Raw genomic sequence first — 20,198 nt, 5'->3', positions numbered from 1 at the left:
TTCAGAATCCACGATATATAATTAGCTGGAGTGGATTCAGCAAATGTTGTACCTACCAAAAAACGTCAGTTACTGGGAAATGGGAAATCTAGTACCAATTTATTTACAAAAAAACAGAGTATTTTATTGATAAAAGCGTTACATAGATCGTAATGTAAAAAAACATCGATTATAATAAATACACCAAAAAATAATAAATAAATTATTTATAACTCAGGGGTTTCTGCATTGGGTGCAGTCTTCCATGGCTTCCTGAAATTCTTCGATCTGTAAAGTCATTTCGAAAAAATTGTATTTTTCGTGGATATTTTTGGAAGCAACCATTAAAACATTTTGAGGATTGGTACCAGAATCTAAAATCAAACAGTAAAAAATAAATTTTCAAATATTGTTTTATTTCAATATGTCAATTTAATGAATTATTCGTCTCAAAGTAATATTAATCTTTTATAATAATCTCTCCCTGTTAAAACCTGATACAGGGCTTAAAGGGGAGCTAAAAATATGACGATAAGGTCAATTTACCTCTATACCAAGTTATATATATATACCCTTAAAAGTTATAGGGCCTCATTGTATAATCCAGAATTTCGAAAAAAATTGTAACCTTTTAATTTAAAAATTAACGATAAAGAGAATTTAATAATAGTAGAACTATTCTGGTGGTTAATTGGGGGTTACCTAATGGAAAATTTTTATTTAGCAATTACCTTCTACTTAAATGAGAATTTTTGACTCATTTAAAAAAAACTTTATGAAAAATTACGAGAAAAGTTTTAGAATTGAATTATCCATGGTATGAAAATAATTTTTTTTTCAAAAAACTTGAAATTTTTAGATTAAGTCACCCTTAATTAAGTCACCAGAGGATTTGAGGTGTTTAACTACCTCAAAATGGTGTCATGGGCTTCACTTACAAAAAAAATCAATAAAATTATGTAAATATTGATACAAATGTAAGGAGTATTTTTTAATACGTCTGGTACCATATTCAAATTTGAAAATAATTATTTTTCACGTACTTATAGCGACGTGTGCAGACATAGCAATTTTATCCAAACTCAAAGCCCAGATTCTCAAATTATGAACTCTTTCTACTCCTTCTATTTTCAATAGAGTATTCATAACTTCCTCGAAATTAATCCCTTTGGGTATTGCTTCCATCAAAACCAACAGAGCGTCTTTTATTATAGCAAACGTAGTAAATAACACCAACGCAGAGAAGAAGAAAGTACAAATGGGATCGACGATCATCAAATTTGGCTGAAAATAATAAAACCTGTTAAATTTTTATCCAAATAGTACCATGATAATATAAAAATAAGATTATAACATTTTTAAACACTGAAATATATTTTAATTCAAATAAAATATAGTAGATAAAAATCAAAACCACCATATAAAGACCATAAATCCGGTTTTCACATGTCAACCGAAAAAATTTTGGTGAATGCGCCAGGTTTTCGTTGTTTTTGTAGTGACTATTTGTTTGCAGTTTCTTGTGACTAGTTTACATTATTGTGACTGTTATTATACACAATTTCTAAGAAGGCCCTTTTATGTCTCACGATCAATTAGGGATTTTCATGAAATCAAAGGTTCTTGAATGTGATTATAGTATATAAAACGAGTGGCTACCACCAGGGGAGGTTATAAATAATTTAATATTACAGTTAACACATCGGAATAGTGGAAAGTGAACCAAACGGTGTAATTAAATAAATTAATAAATAAGTGAATGATTTAGTGGTAAGAATTAGTGAATAGTTTAGTGTAAATGCGTAAATACAAAGAAAAGAAAAGTCACAAATAACGATTGAAGAGCTCTAAACCAATATTAGAACAGATGTGTTAATTATACCAGTTGAATGTACTGAAGAGTTATGCTGTAAGAAGACGTGGAACTTAGATTTGAGTCGTACAAGGTGACATTTCTGAAATACTAATGTTTTTGTTATCTCTAGGCCAAAAGACCTTCAACACAAAGGAAAAATAGACTAAAATGGACTAGAGACCATAGGAATTGTAAGATTGCAACAAAATATACTGGAAGTCTGTATAAATGACAATTGAAGCTATACTTCAATTATTTAATGAGGTTGTCTCTAGATGGTATTATTAATGCCGATAAGTGTATTATCATCCTTAAGAAATATTTCTTTTGGAAGAAACTGTGAGCTCGGGGGAACTGTGTGTCAAAAACTGCATTAAAATGATTCAAGGATATTGTTAGAATGGGCCACAGGTACCCATAAGGATCAATTATTAAAGTGGCTTTTAAAAATAAACGTTTTGGAATCACTTGTTACAGAAATTAAAAAAAAATTGACATGCTTGTGTAAGAATACAATAATTAAATCAATTGAGAAGACTTGTGTCTAAGTGACTGTATATATTGGATTCCTTGAATATCATATTCGTAAATATGAAAAAATAAAAAATAACAGTGAATAAATTTATAGTATATATAGTTGTGGAATGGCAACGTTGCAATACAAGAAAATTGGAAGAAGAACGTGGATAATATGATAAAAAAACAGCTTTTTCGTGATTATAAAAAGCGAGTTATATAACATAAAGTTAGAAGTCATGAAACAAAATTTCAGATTTCGAAGGGGATTCCTCTGTTTTGAAATAGAGAAAAAAGGGATTATTTGATACGAGGAGAACGAAAAATATATCAGCTGCTCGGAAAAAAATCATAAAAGGAAAGTTGAGGAAAATTAATGAAAGCTGAATTTTCCAAAACAATATTCATTTGGTCTGGAAACTAACATGATTTTTTAGATTTTTCGGACAAAAATTCATAATATTACATGGTGTTTCACATACTTTCGTTATAAAGGTGTATTTTTAACTATTATGTTAAAAAATCCAGAAATTTGAAGAAATTTGACATGCTTGTATAAAAAATTATATATTTCCGAAACCATTGAAGATTTCGATATATTTATTAATGAACTAATTCATAACACTTGACTGACGTGACTTTTTATATTGGATTCCTTCGGTTTTATATTTGTGAGAAATGTACGGGGTTAATGTTGGAACAAATTTTTTTTTGAAAAATAACACTAAAAATTAAAAAAAAAATTCATCAGATTCTGTCAACTTACTGTAAGAAAAGATTATTTGATACGAGGAGTTCGAAAAAGATATCATTTGCCCAGAAAAAATTATTATAGGCGGCAAATTTAGGAAAATTTATCACAATTGGATTTTCGGAAAAACTATATATTTGATTCGGAAACTAGCAGGATTTTTCGGACAATAATAGATTCGAGATATCCACGCCTTTATCAAAACTAAATGCGATGGTAAAATTTCATTAATGGTTTTGAAAGGTTTTCGTCTTATGTATATTTATCTATAATCATTATTATGGATTTGTTTCGAAAATTGTTTCCAAAATGCCTAATAAAAGTATTTCCAATTTTACTATATTATAATTATTATTATTATACGAAGTCTGGCTATTAAATAACGAGATTGGTTAAGAAAAAGGGTTTTATTACAAAAATTATTCTACATTCGAATGCTCCTCTTCAATATACTCCCCTCCCCTCGCCACACCCCTTTCCATACGTTTTTTCCATTGATCGAAGCAGTGCTGGAAGTCTTCTTTGGAGAGGTTCTTTAGGAGCTCTGCCGTTTTTTGCTTTATCGCTTCCATCGACTTAAATCGTGTCCCTATCAGATTTTTTGGCAACAACTTCGCACAGACTATTGTCATGTGTAATTCCTCGTGAAAAATTTTTCTAACCGTTTCTTTATCGGCGTTTACACCATCGACATTCATCCGGATGCTTATTCGACGATCTGCACGCACAATTTGGTTGATTTTGGTGACTGTTTCCGGAGTTGAAACAGTCACAGGTCGCCCTGGGCGCTGGTCATTTTCAGTGCTCTCTCGGCACACACTAAAGTGCTTAGACCACTCAAAAACCCTCACACGAGATAGAGAATTGTCCCCATAGGCCTCTTGCAACAATCGGAGTTTTTTTCAATTTAACGAGAAATTCGAGATTGATACGTTTGAAACCGCTACTGCACAAATACTATAATAGTGACGGAAACGTGTTTTGGGACGTGCATGGACAAGATATCTAGATATCCAACACACATCTCTGTATAGTTAGGGAATAAATTAGGCAAATTAAGGTAATTAATTGCTAAATAAGTGACAATAATTTGTTTGTAAAAAATGATAATTCATTCCCATATAATTAGCAGAAAATGGTTGATATTTTTAATTTTCACTATCGCAATCATTAGGAGGCAAAATTTGGCTAAAATTGGGTAATTATTAAGGACTCGATAAATGGAATTATAAATATAAAGGAAAAATATTATCAATCGAATAGTTAGCAAAAGAGTGGGACGGAAATTCGCCAAAGAATCAACTTCAGGGCCGTACGATGTAACATGTGCACGAGGGCTACTCTAATTTAATACCCTTAATTCGACTTTTTCTATTTATTTTAACGCTAGCGTCTGTGGGTGTTTGTGAAATAAATTAAACGTTTGAACGTCGATATTGATGCGAAACATCGAATTAAAAAAAATTAAGGATTTTTTGTGAAATTGTTATGAATGTTATAAAGTTGGATAAATAATTTACTCTCAATCCTCTGAACGTAGAATGACTGGAATTTTTTTGTTTTTGTATCAATTGTACATGACGAAACAAAGTATCGGCGAAAAAAAAACACTAAAAATCTGTTAAGCGAGACTATATTGGATTTGCAACATTGGCGGAACAAGTGCACTAGGAGTCGGTCAAACGAGGATTCGATTTTACTCTGATGGTCCTGAGTGAAACTGGGCTTAGAAAATCTACTCTCATAAACAGCCTTCCTTTTCTTGGTAATCTTTATAAAGAACGCATGCAGAATTTCAGATGCTTTCGGTATATCCCTTTTTTTATTGAATTTTCTGCTACATGCATGAGTTTCATGTTATTTTTCCGAATGGTCGTTTCGTGATATTGATTTTTTTCACATTTATATAATTTTTCGTCATCGTGTTTCAAGAACATGTGGAGAAAACGACATCGATCCAGAAAAAAATGATGGACATTGAGGAACAAGGCGTTCGACAGCCCTCTAGGCAGACAGAATTGATAGTGATATAGATTTTGGATGACCATATAGATTCTTTATTAAAAGATAATTTTGATAATGATAAATCAACTCTATAAATATCTTATACAATTAAATATACGTTTGTAGATTCTGTAGGACAGTAACGTTTGAAAATTTTTAAGTGGAAAAGGTAAATAGATAACCTGAAAATATAGAGTAACGACTTGGAAAGAAGAGAAACTATTTAGCTTGGAAAACCACGAAAAACTTTATTGAAAATAGTCTCTAATACTTAATAGAGAAGACTGATACTATTTTATGATATAAAAATTGCTACTTACTTTGAAATAAATTACTATAGCAGCCACGAAAACGCCAAAGCTTTGTAGAAAGTCGCCCACAACGTGGATAAAAGCAGCTCTAACGTTTATATTTTCTTTTTCCTTACCCCCATGCGCGGAATGTTCGTGCCCTCCATGAGTATGTCCATGCTGGTGCAGAGCCAGTCCCATACTAGATATTTATAAGGTGTTATTATAGATTATTTTCAAATAGGAAATTTATTAACTCACACAATATTAACCACAACTCCAACTCCAGAGGTGATCAACATAACGACAGCATCTACTTCATATGTTTCATAGATGATTCTTTGTATTGCCATGTATACTAGTATACCAGTTACAACCCAGATTAGTAGTACCGATGTTAAAGCGCCAATAACTTCCGCTCGGTACCATCCAAACAACATTTTTTTCGTAGATGGTCTATTAGCCATATACAAAGCGAATAAAGATATCATGAAACTAGCGAAATCTGTTAAAAGGTGAGCTGCGTCTGAAGCTATTGCTAAACTGTTCGATAAATAACCACCTAATAACAGATATTCAAATTAGAAATCTTATCTTCATATATTGAACTACTAAAAAACGAATCATCTTAGAGTGGACACTTTTATTTCTACCTAATTAATCTACTAGAACTTCTAAACAACTGAAGTTAAAAAAGTTAAAAAGGGAACCCAAAGAATACAGTTCTTTTCTCACAGAAACTTTCTCTCTCTTTCTTATCCATTTTAACCCAGTAATTATTCAAAAAAACCCTGTCTTGCCAAAATTTATTTGTTGTATGTTGTATGTCTGTGTCTACTGTCGGAAATATATGTATATACATTCCTTCGAAGTCTTTCCTTCAAATTATTTTCTGTTTGAAATTTTGGTTTTCCTGGAACTCTACGTGCTATTTGATACTCGCCATTTTCCTCTTCTTTGATAATTCTGTAAATCGTACACCAACTAATTCCACTGTGTCGTCAACATTAATCTTTAATAAGCAGGGCTTTTAACCAGTTCAAACCCTTTTTCATATAGTTCTGTTTAGCTTATGGTTATAAAAATCCAATAAATGGCCCAAAAATCCTAAGGTACATTATTCTGTTATAATAATTAAAATGGCTGTGCTAAGTTTTGCATTCGAAATTAGGTTTTATTAATTTCTCATATCGATGGTTAAACAGCGAAAGCTCGTAGGACGATTTGTAGAAATTTTATAGGAGGAAGTCTACTAAAGACGTTTATTTCTTTATACATTTTTCATATCAATCTTGCTAGCTTTTGAAATATGTCACTACAAGTATTAAAAACTGTTCATGAACTTACGAGATTTTGCAGTTTTAAGGAATAAATTATTTAAAAAAATTTCTTATCAAAAACCCATAAATGATAAAAATTGACTTACGAGGTTTTGCAATTTAACCATCGATATACAAAAATAAAGTAATTAAGCAAAATTTTGTTCTAATTAATTCGTTTTTTTTACAAGTTGTAATTGTTTTTATTTGTTATTTATTATATGCATCATCGTACCTGCCACTTCTGCTATCATGAATATGACACATAGTGTACTGGCTATTATCAATTTTTTTCTTGCCCGTTTGTCAACTTCGGGTGCTTTATTCTGATGACAATGCTTATTTACTGAAAAGACGAAATCGTAGTTATTATTTAAATAATTAAAATCAAATTAACTCTGCATTTATAATCACTTCAATGTGAACAATTTGATCAACCAAATTACAGCAGAAAATTGGAATTAAGAGCATAGAGCATAGAGCATGAGCGCTGCAGTGTTCTCAAAATGTTAATATCTAAGAAAATTCTAATTACATATATAATTTGAATAATAATAAGAATCAACGATGTACACAAGTTTACAGATGAAAAACACGAAACCTTTAAAACCCATCTGTATAATTGCTTTGAATTGGTTAAGGTTAGGTTCTTATTGTCAAAACTTATTAATTGTATTGTATTATGCGGGGAGCTTGATTTAGCTCCCCGATATTATTATTCTTACAATAATCCTGACATAGTTCTTGGATGTGGATAATTTTTTGGTTGAACTAGATGCAACTCAAATGAGTCTCTAAGCATTTAATGAAACATCGGTTTATAGAAACGATAAATTGATCGTTTTTAGCATTCAAAATAGTTGTAAAATACAGCAAAATTCAATCGGGCAATTAGAAAATTAGGAGCTTCCAATGAGGGAGACCATCCTGAAAATTGCGTTCCATTTTTATTGATTCAAAGAAGTTTATGATGAATGTGGTGATTTTAACAAATTGGGACATGGCTTGACATTATGATGCTAAATAAGTACGAAGCCTTTAAATATTTTGAGGTATTTTTGATCTTCATCATTAGTTTGTATCAAACAAGCATCTTACCGTTCAAATTTGGTGAGAACTTCTTAGAGTCTACGATAGAAACTTTCAATTTTTCTTTCAGAACATTATATTACGATGGTTGCATTTTAAGTTTTTATAATCGAACAATAGCTTTATTTGTAAACGTTGACGTGACAATTTAGAGATTGTTGATAGTGCACGTTTGAAAGAAGCAACATTTAGATGAGAGGAAGATATGTTCTAGATGGATTCTGCATGCCAGCTCCCATGCAGCACGTTAAACAACTTAAGGAAAAAACATCCGAATTATGTCAAACAAAAGATGCGCAGACAACGATTTTCATCACCTTAAGTTGTTAAATACTTTCAAAACTATGTTTCTACGATATCAGCTTCGGAATGGAAAAATTTTTCCAGAATTGGTTTGAGCATATGTAAAAATGCTGATATTGCGAAAAGCACTAAAACATTTCCATTTAAAATAGGAAAGTTCGTATTGGCTACTGTCACATGACACCCTGTATAATTTCTTTCAAATTTTATAGTTAAAAATATAAATCGACGCGTGCAAGTATTTTGCTTAATAGGCCTTTATTCATTTATTAAAGAATTTATTCATTAATATTTTTTGAAAAATTCTAAGATTAAACGCCGCTAAAAAATTCCCTGTTGCAATTTTTTTATCTTTGATAACATAAATCTTGAATAATAATTTGAATACATTGATAAATTAATAGCAAAATATAAAATTAATGGAGCGACATACCGCATGATATTTTCAAAATTGGTCCGCAAAATACAAATTGTATTTTGCTTATAAAAGAGATAAGATAATGAAGAATAAATAATATTTTAATTACTTATTTATCAATATAAGTTTTGTATCACACAGGAATTCAAATACGTGATTATCATACATATTTTCACCATGCCTCAACGGAATCTGCAGGATGTGTCACAACTTAAAAATTGTCCATACAAATTAAGATGATTAGTTTGTCTACAGATTAGTTTATCTATTTATTCCTTAGTTATTTTCATTCAACTTTTATTTATTTTAAGAAAGCCTTAGATCTAAAACCAAAACATAAATGTCTCCTGCTGTATTGACTTGGTTTATTGAGAAACTTAAACAATATTTAAAAAATTATAATTAATAATAAACTGATATATGAAAAAAAATAAGGCCTAGTAATATTTCTTATGATATGATATTGGTAACAATTTCTATTTGTTATAATTTGCCAATGTATACTACTTATCAAAAGTTTTTGCCCACCCTATAGTTTGCGTAACAACAACTAAAAACAATACGATAGATTTTGATATCCATACTTAAAAGATATCTACGAGATCTGGTTACGAAATGCTCCCCTTTAATATCCTTCCCTCCCCTCGCCACACAACTTTCCATACGTTTTTTCCATTCATTGAAGCAGTGCTGGAGGTTTTCTTTGGTGAGGGCCTTCAGGACTTCTGTGGTTTTTTGCTTTACCGCTTCCATCAACTCAAATCGTGTCCCTTTCAAAGCAGATCTTTGTCTAACCTTTCTAAGAAATCTGGGCAGACTCGTCTATGCAAGATCTTTTGGTCAGGAGTCAGATTTTTTGGCACCAACTTCGCGCAGACTTTTGTCATAGACGTGCATAGACAAGATATCTAGATATCCAACGCACTACTCGTTTTTTACCCCGTCCGTCTAGGGCGCCTTCTAGGCGCGCAATCTCGTTATTTAATGGTTAGACCTCGTAATCTGCAATTATTACAAATTCAAGTTTTTTATTCATCGATGTAACCCCCTTTTGCTTTAATTATTTCTATTCGTTTAGCAGGATATTCCAAAGGTGTGAAAATTCTTTCTGATTATCCAAATTGTCCCACAACAACTCAATCGGATTGAAGTCAGGCGAATGTGATGACCAAATAATTACAATCAATAAATTCTTCCTTTCCAATCCTTTGCAGAGCTTGCAACAATGCTTGGGATGGATATCATGCTGGAAGATAAATTTTCCACCAATCAGGCGCTGGCCAGACTGTACTACATTTTCCTATATTTTTCTATAGCCTTAGTTTTTCAAGTTTCCAATCAATTATCACCTGGTTTTCAGTCGTCCTTCCTCCAAAACATCCACAAACCATCACCGAGCTTCCGACGCGTTTTACAGTCGAGGTCTAGCATGCGTTCTTTCTTTAACCTTTAACCAAAAACTTGTCTCTTAGACCCCCTTAGTACCCCATAAAACTCTCTTTCACTCTTCATGCATTCAATTTTTATGTTCTTTAGCCTAATACAAACTTTTAGTTTCATTTTGACATCTCTTCTTCACTACCACCCTTCCAAAAAGGACACCTTCTTTCAATCTCCTTACTTACTGAAAAGTACTCAAAAGCAAATATCTAGATTCATTGATCCGAGCTGCTATCTCTGGGCCCGTGAGTCGTCGATCACGTTTACTACTGATCAATACAATACGTTTATCTTCAGCGGTTGTGGTTTTGAGAGGCCATCCTGACGCTTTCTATCGCCAAAGATACTGATGGATGCATATTTTTTCACGTTGTAGTCCATGGAACGTCGAGATATTCTTGATCGATCGCAATGATTGGGATACTATTGCCTATGAAGGCTTGCTACTAATGCACGAGTTTCAACTAATAGTTTCTTGGTTAAATCAGTTTCAAAATTTGCAAAAAGGAAAACAATTCATATACGAACTTCACGAAAAGATTTTTTGGTTCAAAAAGACACGTTTTGTGTCTCATAGGTCAAACTGGGACTAAACTACAATCATGATCATCGAAGAGGTAATTCACCGTTGAAGAATAATAAACAAATCAACCGGTTCTGGCAAGTTTTAACTCACAAAATAAAAACATTCCTTCGTATAAACAAATAACGGACACTATTATTTTTTATTTGTTCGACCTTCGCGAATATGGGAGAGAAATTTGTTAATTTTGAAATTTAATGGATGGATTAAGGAGTGGGTCGAAACTTTTGATTTTATCGTGACACAAATTCAAAGTTCAAAATAATAGGAATTCTCTAGATACTGAAAAACACACGTCTAAAGATTATAAAATCCTCTCTAACACCCATTGGGATAAAATCCTCTTTAATTTTAGTAAATATGAATGTTATACCTAATATTGTGTTCAACAGACTCCTTTTACGTCCCCAATGAAGGTAATCACATTTATTGAGATCCGGTGAACGAGGAGGGCAATCTTAGAACCATTCGTTCAATCCACTTATACGGATATCGATACTAAAAGAGTAAGAGTAGTAGAGTCGAAGAAGAAGAGTATTTCGAAGAAATTCTAAATAAGTTTTGCTAGTTAACCGGTTTGGGAAAATCGCGGGTCCAGAAATACATACGAGTTGGTATGATCTAATCTGATCCAATTAATTTGCACTATTCATGCACAGATCCACCAGTAACCATCGTTCTATAAAGAATCTCTATGTCTCTTACAACAAAACCTAGAAGTTGGAGCAGACTTAGAGCTGGTCACTCATGGCTATTTGAGGTTATGGAATAATATGTAACTGCTATATATCACATTTTAAATTTAAAATGCCAACGATGGACTCTTAGAAAACTGCTCAACGACAAAACAAATTTGGGAAATCCACCGTCTTCCAGGTTCTACAATATTCCAGCTGTATCACAAGATATGTTGATTAAGTTAATTGAATAAAAAAATGTCAATGTTTTCTCCTCATAGATTCCATAAATAAAAATTTGAAACAGTAAGCACGTCGTAAAAAAAACTATATACAATTTAAATCACTAGAAATAAAAAAACAAAACATTTTTACTACAAAATGAAGTTGTATTCATTGATTACATTTTTTGCTATATTATAAATATATAAAACAATCAATAGATTGCTTAAATTCCATCGAATATATATTAATATTCATTCAAATAACTTTTTGAGAAATATTTATATCAAAGAATTCATAACGTACCTCCTTTTTGAACCGTCATATTGTAATACTAAATTTTCATATTTTCACTGTGACTTATTAAGCTCAGAGTTTTTTACAGACTGAGACGCTTACGGAATAAGCATGTTTTATATAAATACTAAACAAAGTTGTTTCGTAGGTGATAAAAATGATGTTTCTGATTCATAGACCACGTGTTGAAAAAATTGATTTCATTAATTGATTTTAGCATACATAGGATTGTTATTCAAATTGATTTTAATTTGGGGGGTGAAAAATAATTTAAAAACCTACAAAAGTCGCTTTGTATAAGCATATTAGAGAATATTTACAAAAAACTTGGAACAAACTATATAGGAACTGAATTTTTTTACAAAATCGTCTCTTATTACTTATTTTGTAATGTAAACCTAGATCCAATAAACGATCAAAGTTCGCTAAATGCGAATCTTCAAGCTTTTTTGAATCTTATCTACAAAGTCTATTATTTTTAAAATAATATTTCTCTATTTTGTTGGTATTCTAACCATTTTAATAGAAGATGATTAGATTAATAACAATTAGCTAAGGTAGCTTCACAAAAACTTGAATTGCTCTTCAAGACCAAAAAACTATATACTCCGCAACAGCTTCCAATCCTCTACAAGGCCCAGATTCGTCCATCTTTGGAGTATTGCTCGTCATTTGGAGCTCAACTCGACTCAATACTGAAAAGAGCAATTCGAGTTATAGGCGACCCAGAGTTGACCAGAAACTTGGACAGCTTAGAGCATACAAGAAAGGTAGCTGACTGACTTGGCAGATGCTCTTTGGAGCACATAATCCCACCTAGAGCAGTATTTGCAAGACCTACTCGACAGTAGACGTGGTTGATGAATACCGAGTTCGCCTGCAAACGCCCAGAACGCCAATTAATTGGAGAAGTGCGATCCTATGGAATCATATACCAAGGAACGTCTTTCCCGAGCACTAAAACCTGCAGAAGTTCAAGATCAATACCCACATCTCCATAAAGCAAACACCACTCGTACTATCCAAGTGGAATAGGGTTTACCCTCTTTTTGAATAAAAAAATACTTTACTAGCTATTAATAATGTAGAAAATAATTTTATTAGAGGTAACGAAAAGTGTCATTCTGTCAGTGTCGTGTCAGATATTTTAAGGTTATTTGCTATACCATATACCATATATCCGATAATGCATAATTTTTGAGTTTCGAAAAGTTAATAATGCAACCAAAAACATTTGCGTATTCAAGTTCGTAAATACCAAAGATAGTTCTTTAGTTCTTTGAGTTGAGATCCGGTTATTTTAATCTATGACTCTTATCGATTAAAAAGTCCAACATGCTAATGGGAAAAGTGGAAGCAAATCCATGTTAGAAATCAAGGAATCTTTAAAGACATTTAATCAACCTTGATGGACCACCAAAAACCATTAACAGCAGATTAAAAAAATAAGCTGAGCAAGTGTTTGGGTCTCCCATTGTTTGTCCGGGAGCGTTTTTTGATCGCTCAATCACTAGAGATGAAAAATGATAACGCAAGAGGCCGTATTGTTCCTCTAATATTAATTGCAGATTATAAAAACTTGTTTAAAAACCCTTGTCGATAATTTTGTTTGATGTACCATAGGCGTAGATACCGCATTTTATAAATTTATTATGTTTATAAATTTGTATATCTTGTGCGACGAAGTATTCGTTAAAAGGCAATCAAATCATTATAAATTGGACGGCATTATTCGCAATTATTTCACACAGATTCACTTAAATGTAGTCCTACTGGGAACTTACAAAAAAAATCATTATTATATGTCCTTAACTTGCTACAACTGAATATTGGATTATAAAACATAAATAGACGAGTAAAATGTACCTACTTGTAAGAAAGTTTGGTTTAAACAGGGTACCAGACGTGAACTGAGCCCTTTTTGTATCCCATCCGTTTTTTTTTTGGAAAACGAAATTTCAAAGCAAAAACCATAGAGGAAAATAAATAAATTCTTTGCAAATAAAATAAGAGAGAAAAAACATTTCAATTCCAAAATATCTTTATACATAATCATGGTAGTCAGAATCGTCTGATCCAGAGTCATCATTTAACTATATAAACTATAAATTGTCCTACGTATAAAATCTTGAGTAGCTCTGTCAACTGATTTCGGTTTTTTTACATTACCGTTAAGTAAATTTCACAAAATTGTTAGTGATTTTTTCGGAAGTGAATTATTTTGTTTAGAAAATTCACACATTTTTAGTAAAATTATCAAAGAAATTTGAAATTTTTAACAGTGTACATGATATAAAATGAAAATTTATTCATTCAATTTAAGAAAGCGGTATTATTTGTCAATCCCCCTTTTATTAATTTAGTTCAGCAATTAAAACTCTTGGTTATAAAGTGAAAGTGAAAAAATTATTCTAAATTATTGTTTTTTTCTTAAATTTAAACCATGAATAATTGTGACCAGGTAAATTTATCAAATTCCTACATGAGCGTCGACTTACCTGTGAGTTCTATCATTTTCATTATAAAGAAACTGCACTATATATATAATGCTCATACAAATCACTATTGTTTCTTAAAAAAACGTGATAGAAATGTTGAAATTTATAGTCGTTCATTTAAAGTGAAGGTACAACAATAGGTTGAAACGTAAATAAACTAATCCGAAATGATTTTCCAGAATACATTACATAAGCCAATAAAAATCTTCGGGTAGTGTGCAAAAGAATAAGACGATATGTAGATAATATTCTTGTATAGTCCTTTTATAGAGACATCTCACATTTTTATCAAAAAAAGTAAATTTCTTACTGAACTAATCATAACTAATCCTATATATCATAATTATCATATACAGGATTTAGCGAAAATAGTTTCAATACAATTTACGTAATTATAAACATTCTAGTGTTGTTTAAAGTGTGAAATTTTTGTGTATGTTAATTAAATAACCATTCTACCATTATTTCTCACTTCTCAGTAATCGCGATAAAAAAAATGACTCAGGCGATACCCCTGCAACTCAACTAATCGTATAATGTTATAATATAATATTGTACTGTTTCTTGCTCTTACAGTCCAGCAATTTGTATGATCGGTAACCACCCTTTTTATGCTTGTTTAATTATAGGTAACTGATCCTTATAAAACGTTATCTACCTGACCCACCATTATCATTTACCATCAAACGGCAACCGATACACACCTCCGTTAGCAACGAACAAGAATTCCATTTGAAATTGGACACAACCAGTGATAAAGCTGCACTGATAAAAATACTGTACGAGCTCAGTAATGGTTTCAAAAGTAGTATCTGGTTTCTGCTCCATCGAAAAGATCTATTTGTTATTGGTTTGATGAATTTAAGCGTGGTCGTACAAACACCAGTGATGGTGAACGTTCTGGTCGTCCAATCAAGGTGGTTACTCCAGAAAACATCAAAAAAGTCCACTAATTGGTTATATCTAATCGTGAATTGAAACTGCGTGAGATGGCTGAGGCCGAAAATATCTTTATACATAATCATGGTAGTCAGAATCGTCTGATCTCATTTGACCATGAGAAAGCTTTTTTCAAAGTGGGTGCCGCGTTTACTCACAGTCGATCAAAAACAACAACGTGTTGATGATTAAGAGCAAACTTTGGCCATGTTTACACGTAATAAATCAGATTTTGTGACAATGGATGAAACATAGATCCATCACTGCAATCTGGAATCAAAACAATCATCATCTGAGTGGATTGCGGCCGGTGAACCACGTCCTAAGTGTCCAAAAGCACAACTATCAGCTGGGAAGGTTATTGCTTCAATATTTTGGGATGCGCATGGAATATTTTTCATCGACTATCTCGAAAAAGGAGACACCATCAATAGCGAATACTACATAGATTTGTAGGATCGTTTGAATGCAAAAATCAAGGAAAAACGGCCTCATATGTTGAAGAAAAAACCACTGTTTCACCAAGACAATCCTCATCCACCGTATAGTCCAGATCTAGTCCCCAATGATTATTGGGGCTGATCTCAAAAAAATGCTGGCCGGTAAGAAATTCAGCTCGAATGAAAAAGGAATTACTGAAACTGAACCCTATTTTGATGTAAAAGACAAATCCTTTTACAAGTACGACGTCGAGAAGTAAGAAAAACATTGGAATGATTATATTGCTCTTGAAGGAGATTAAATTGATGAATAAAATCTATTTTTGGCAAAAATATGTGTTTTTCATAGTTAGTCGCTTATTGAGTAATGTTTAAAACATTTTTTATCATACTTTGTATATTAATAAAACCAAAAATTAAAATTAAGGATTACAGTGATTGCGAATTGTAAATAAAAATGTTGGAAGATGTGATTAATCAGTATATTCAGATGAAAGAAAAAAAAGAAGTTTTTTCCATAAGTAATATTCGGTTTCTGAAGATGATAACTTCGTTATCGAAACATGTAAGACAGTATTATTCGAATATTTTCATAGTGGTATTAGCTTAATTTATTAGTGTGGTAGTGGTATTAGTTTAATATCATCAATGGATCCAGAAATGTTAACTTAGAAAAGTCTTTATTTACGTGAGAGGAAAATTGTTTTGATATTAGGATTTTCATAAGCTCATAGACTTTATAAGAAAATGAGACAACAATAGATCTGAAAAGATTGTATTGAAATAGGCTAGTTATTACCTGAAATCTATCGATTTATTATGATTAATATATTATTTATAATACTTACGAAGTTCTGTTGTATCTGTGTTTTCCTTAGCGTTTATTTTAGGTTCTCCTTCTAGCTCCAAAACCTCTCCTTCCAGTACTGTGCAGCATCCTGCACTTGGTTTGCCGTGTACACAATAGACAACTCCTCTCGAAGACAAACTGTTTTGCCTTGTTCTGATCGAGCCATAATTATCTGTATCAATTTTTCTGAAGAAAAACAAGGTTCAATGGAAGTAGTCATACTCAAATTAGAAGAAAAAAGTTTGATACATATAAAATTAACAGTTTTAATTGGAAATGGAAAATACCAAAGAAAACGTCATTGTTTATTACAGTTTGCCATTGAAGAGATCAAATTTGCATTCATTGCAGATATTTAAATTCGAACAAAACGAAATTTAGAGTATCTTTCAAACTCAGATTGTAGCTTGATATCCATAAAGAAATTTTGAGTATGACCCTCAGTTACCTGTCCTACGTGTCCAGAAACACTATTCTTTACTTTCTTTGTTATCCAGGTAGAGACCAAATGTAACATGAAGTAACTGCTTCGCTGGATACCAGCCTTAATAGTTATATAATAATAATTGGGTAATGAACAACAAAGTAGTAAATTTGCAGTTTTGCTTACAAATAAATGAAGAACAACCAAAAATGCATGAAGATGTGCTCCGAAGTCGCAGATGAAAGAAATGGAAATCAACTGAGAAATAATATAACTTCGAAAAAGTTTGAATATCTAGGATCATCTAATCATAACATCTACAAACCTAGAAGGTAATGGGATAATTTGATAAGTAGCAAAAGACTGGAGGAACTGAAGAAGAATAGAGAAGAAGATTGAACCTAAAGGTCTAAAAGACCTGTAAATTTGAGCTGTATACATAGTGTCCCACGACGAGTTAAAACTCTCTGTATATGGCAAAATACTTATAGTAAAATCATGAAAATTTCTACGTTTGGGTTTTCGAATACGATCTTTTTAACTAAACTATTTTCAAAGATGGCCGATTTCCAGTTCTACCAAAAGTTGACTGTAACTTTCTTATTTTAAATAGAACACCCCGTATATTAATACATTTTTGAAATCTACGTAAACTTTTACTATACTATTGTTGAAAAAACTTTTCTGGTAAAATGCATACTTTTCGAGTAATCAATTATTTTGTAAAAAATTTGACCGTTGCAGACCCTTATTAATTATATTTTACGAGGATACCCTTAAAGACATGAAAATGGTTTCTATTCGGTTGCTTTTAGCAAGGTCAGACGTATTTGAATCTATGTTGAAAAATTTTTCATTGTATTCAGGGTGCGCATAAAAAGTGTTCAAAGTTTAACATCATAAATATTAAATTTCTTTATTTTTTCAAATAGAAGCATCCGGTTTTTTTATTTTAATGCATTCAGGGGTAGAAAATAAGGCAAATTCATGTATAATTTTCTATACCTGGTGACGTTTGAGGTTTAAACTTCACTTGTAAAATTGCGCTTTATACATTAAACTGCTAATCTAGGGTTTAATTATTTTTATTTCGAATTTTTCAGACCCTCCCCTCAAGTACGCCAATGGTTCAATTCATGTTTGTACTTTACTATTTTAATATTTACCTTACTTATTTGTGTACCTCAAAAAATTAAAACAGACATAATATACAAGTAATAAGAAAATAGTTTTAAGAAACTGGTCACGAACGAAATCTTCTCTAGAATAATCAGATTACCTGAGAAATGAAAAGATGTATACGAGCCAAAAAAAAATCCCTTTTACTATTAAAAAACTTACATCAATGTATGTTTTTCTTCATCCTTCATCACTGCTATTTAGTTACTAAGCTGTGCTTGTACTTTGATAGATTATTTAAAATAATTGCACTCGGTACCACAGTTTATAAAGTTTTTATCAAATTGTGATCAAAAGGTCGTTATCGTATTGTTCACTATTGATATTTTGGTTCCTTAACATTCAATAACAACTTATTTCCTAATACCTATCAAGAATCCATTAAATTTTTTCATATACCAATTCCTATAATTACTAGAAACTAGTGATAACTATGGAGAAATTGATAGTATGAAGTTTCTGGGTATAAAGTAACAAATATGTATCTTATTTACAAATTTATTTTGATATTTTGAAAAATACGGCACTTTTTTGGGAGGGGGTATTCTTTCTACATAAATACATCTTATCTTAAAGATGAATTCTTTATTCCATATTTTAATGAGCTATTTAAACCATTAATGTAAGTTCAATTTATATTCAAAATCAAACAACATAATAATTATTTCATATAAAATCAAAATTTAACCAGCGGCGGGTTGAAAAAATTTATTAAAACCGGAAACAAAACAAAAAATCATCAAATCGACGATGGGAATTTGTTCAACCTGCCTCGTAAGATTGTATTTCATATATATTTCTATGTATATGAACCTTTCTTTGACAACCATTTCCATATATGAGGTCTGGATATTGAATAACGAGACTGCGCGCCTAGAGGGAGCCCTAGACGGGTGGGATACGTTGTGTATCTAGATAATTTGTCTATGCACGTCCCAAAACACGTTTCCGTCACTATTAAAATGTGTTTTTTTTTTCTCGTGGAGCAACGTATCAATCTCAAATTTCTCGTTAAATTGGAAAAAAACTCCGACTGAGTGCTATAAATTGTTGCAAGAGGCCTATGGGGACAATTCTCTATCTTGTGCGCGTGTTTTTAAGTGGTGTAAGCGCTTCAGTGAGGGACAAGAGACCACTGAAGATTATCAGCGCCCAGGTCACCTTGTGATTATTTTAACTCCGGAAACAGTAACCAAAATCAACCAAATTGTGCGTGCAGATCGTCCAATGAGCTTTAAATACAGATAAAGAAGCAGATGGAAAAATTTTACACATGAAAAAAGTCTGTGCGAAGTTGGTGCCTAAAAATTTGACTCCTGTCCAAAAGCTCTTGCATCAACGGGTCTGCTCAGATTTCCTTGGAAGGTTAGAAAAAGATCTGCTTTAAAAGGGACCCGAATTGAGTCGATGGAAGCGGTAAAGCAAAAACTAGCAGAGCTCTTAAAGGTTCTCACTAAAGGAGACTTCCAGCACTGCTTCAATCAATGGAAAAAACGTATGGAAAATAATTAAGGGAATTTTTCTTGAAGAGCGATGAATAAATTAAAATGTTGTTGAACGGTTGTTCTACAAGTATTTCTATTAATCTACGGAGAGAGTCAAATTGAATAAATTAAATCATAACAGTATGTTTAAAAAATTTATATAACTATTCATATTAATTTTTAGCACGCTTTTTTAAGTTTCACCTGTATGTTTGTAACTATTTTGAGCGATCAGATTTAATTTAAAACTTTGTATAAAACACCCCACTCGATAATACTAATTATATCAATTTTCTCATTAGTAATTTTATTCTTAAGCCAAAAATTGTTTTTTTATTTTTTTCGGTTTGATTATTGCTATAATAAAAAAATACGTTTGGCGCATTATGTTCTATTTTGTTAATTTAAAATAATGAAAGTGTTTACATTGTCGAAACTCGGAAGTGTGAGAGTGACTCTATTTCCCAGTTCTACCAATGACTAAAAAACGCTCCTCACAGTAAATACTGAATTTTGTTCGTCTCTATATTGCTCACTCAGTTAATTTTCAATTGAAAACATTTCATTTAATATACTTTACAAATAATCTGACTAACTGAGTCTTATCGCTCAGATTTGACACAACTCAGATATATTTAAGT

General features: G+C 31.6%; 1 protein-coding gene across 2 annotated transcripts; it reads right to left on the bottom strand.

Annotated features, from left to right (window-relative positions):
• Positions 1-98: 98 nt before the first annotated feature.
• On the bottom strand, positions 99-18,527 carry LOC130896859 (proton-coupled zinc antiporter SLC30A2). Of its 2 annotated transcripts, XM_057805218.1 has the most exons (7): positions 18,236-18,527; positions 16,469-16,656; positions 6,950-7,060; positions 5,657-5,957; positions 5,426-5,597; positions 1,023-1,263; positions 99-353 (listed from the first exon to the last, which is right to left on the bottom strand). In XM_057805218.1, the coding sequence occupies exons 1-7, from the start codon at positions 18,262-18,264 to the stop codon at positions 214-216; spliced, it is 1,182 nt and encodes a 393-aa protein (XP_057661201.1). In that variant the 5' UTR covers positions 18,265-18,527; the 3' UTR covers positions 99-213. The 2 variants fall into 2 exon arrangements, with proteins under 2 accessions (XP_057661201.1, XP_057661211.1); XM_057805228.1 differs by lacking the exons at positions 16,469-16,656; positions 18,236-18,527 and adding an exon at positions 14,242-14,345.
• Between the last annotated feature and the right edge of the window lie 1,671 nt (positions 18,528-20,198).

Source organism: Diorhabda carinulata, chromosome 1 (genome assembly GCF_026250575.1).
Source record: "Diorhabda carinulata isolate Delta chromosome 1, icDioCari1.1, whole genome shotgun sequence".
Classification (NCBI taxonomy): domain Eukaryota; kingdom Metazoa; phylum Arthropoda; class Insecta; order Coleoptera; family Chrysomelidae; genus Diorhabda; species Diorhabda carinulata.
Note: the sequence above shows the minus strand (reverse complement) of the source record. Positions and strands in the feature narration are given on the sequence as shown.

What these genes read in the sequence shown, in the direction of transcription:
- LOC130896859 (XM_057805218.1), bottom strand. Translation starts at nt 18,264, where the DNA reads ATGAAGGATGAAGAAAAACATACATTGAT. An exon ending in CACAGATACAACAGAACTTC is followed by an intron (nt 7,061 to 16,468) that starts GTAAGTATTATA and finishes TCGTCTTTTCAG; the next exon opens with TAAATAAGCATTGTCATCAG. An exon ending in CATGATAGCAGAAGTGGCAG is followed by an intron (nt 5,958 to 6,949) that starts GTACGATGATGC and finishes ATCTGTTATTAG; the next exon opens with GTGGTTATTTATCGAACAGT.